Genomic DNA, 693 nt, shown 5'->3' on the forward strand with positions numbered 1-693 from the left:
GGGGGCAAGGGGGGGACTCCCCCTGCCTCGGGGGACATCCCCTCCCCGTCCTGGGGACCAGGGCAGCAGATGCCATGGTGGGGGAAATGGAGGCACGTGTACACACGTGTGCATGGGGGGCACGTGCACACACGTGTGCAAAGAGGGGGGCGTGCACACACGTGTGCAAAGGGGAGCTGTCACCTCCTCACCCCGTTGAGGACGTCGTCGTGCGTCCAGGAGCAGATGGTGCGGGGAGGGTCCGTGGGGACGTGTATCTGCAGGAGCGCAAGAGCCGTCAGTAGCCCCCCAGACCCCCATAATGGGGGCAGCAGGACCCCCCCCAGCCCGGTGAGAGCCCCCTCCCCAGCCCAGGGACGTGTGACGGCGACAGAGGGACCCTCACCCGCAGCGTCCGGTCGGTGGACGTGGTGTAGAGGGACCCCATCGAGTGCCAGAGCCCCGTGATCTGCAGCCGGTGCCCCACGTCGAAATACTGTGGGAGGAGGAGACACAAAAACACCCCCCGTGAGGCATCAGGGGGGGCCCCCCAAACCCCCCCAACCCCTCCGAGGTCCTGGGGTCCCTACCCGGGCGGGCTGGAAGCTGCCAGTGCTGTTCCCGAAGACGTAAACCCGGCCCTGGTTGTCCCCGGCCCAGAGCTGCGTCCCCCGGTAGGACATGGAGAGCAGGTAGTTTTCCAGCTGGGGGGGG

General features: G+C 68.0%; 2 protein-coding genes across 2 annotated transcripts in view; both read right to left on the minus strand.

Annotated features, from left to right (window-relative positions):
• DHPS (deoxyhypusine synthase) overlaps positions 1-114 on the minus strand; it is a 3197-nt gene extending 3083 nt beyond the window's left edge. Inside the window, exon 1 of the mRNA XM_014958018.1 lies at positions 107-114. Within this exon, the coding sequence (XP_014813504.1) occupies positions 107-114 (8 nt within the window). The remainder of the gene's footprint in view (positions 1-106) is intronic.
• Positions 110-693, minus strand: part of LOC106897412 (transportin-2-like) — a 12460-nt gene continuing 11876 nt past the window's right edge. The window contains exons 21-23 of the mRNA XM_014958019.1: positions 570-683; positions 386-475; positions 110-257 (exon numbers count right to left, since the gene is read on the minus strand). Coding sequence (XP_014813505.1) covers positions 180-257; positions 386-475; positions 570-683 — 282 coding nt within the window. The 3' untranslated portion in view covers positions 110-179. The remainder of the gene's footprint in view (positions 258-385; positions 476-569; positions 684-693) is intronic.

The sequence above is a fragment of the Calidris pugnax genome, unplaced genomic scaffold (assembly GCF_001431845.1).
Source record: "Calidris pugnax isolate Ruff unplaced genomic scaffold, ASM143184v1 scaffold399, whole genome shotgun sequence".
NCBI classification, from domain to species: Eukaryota; Metazoa; Chordata; class Aves; order Charadriiformes; family Scolopacidae; genus Calidris; species Calidris pugnax.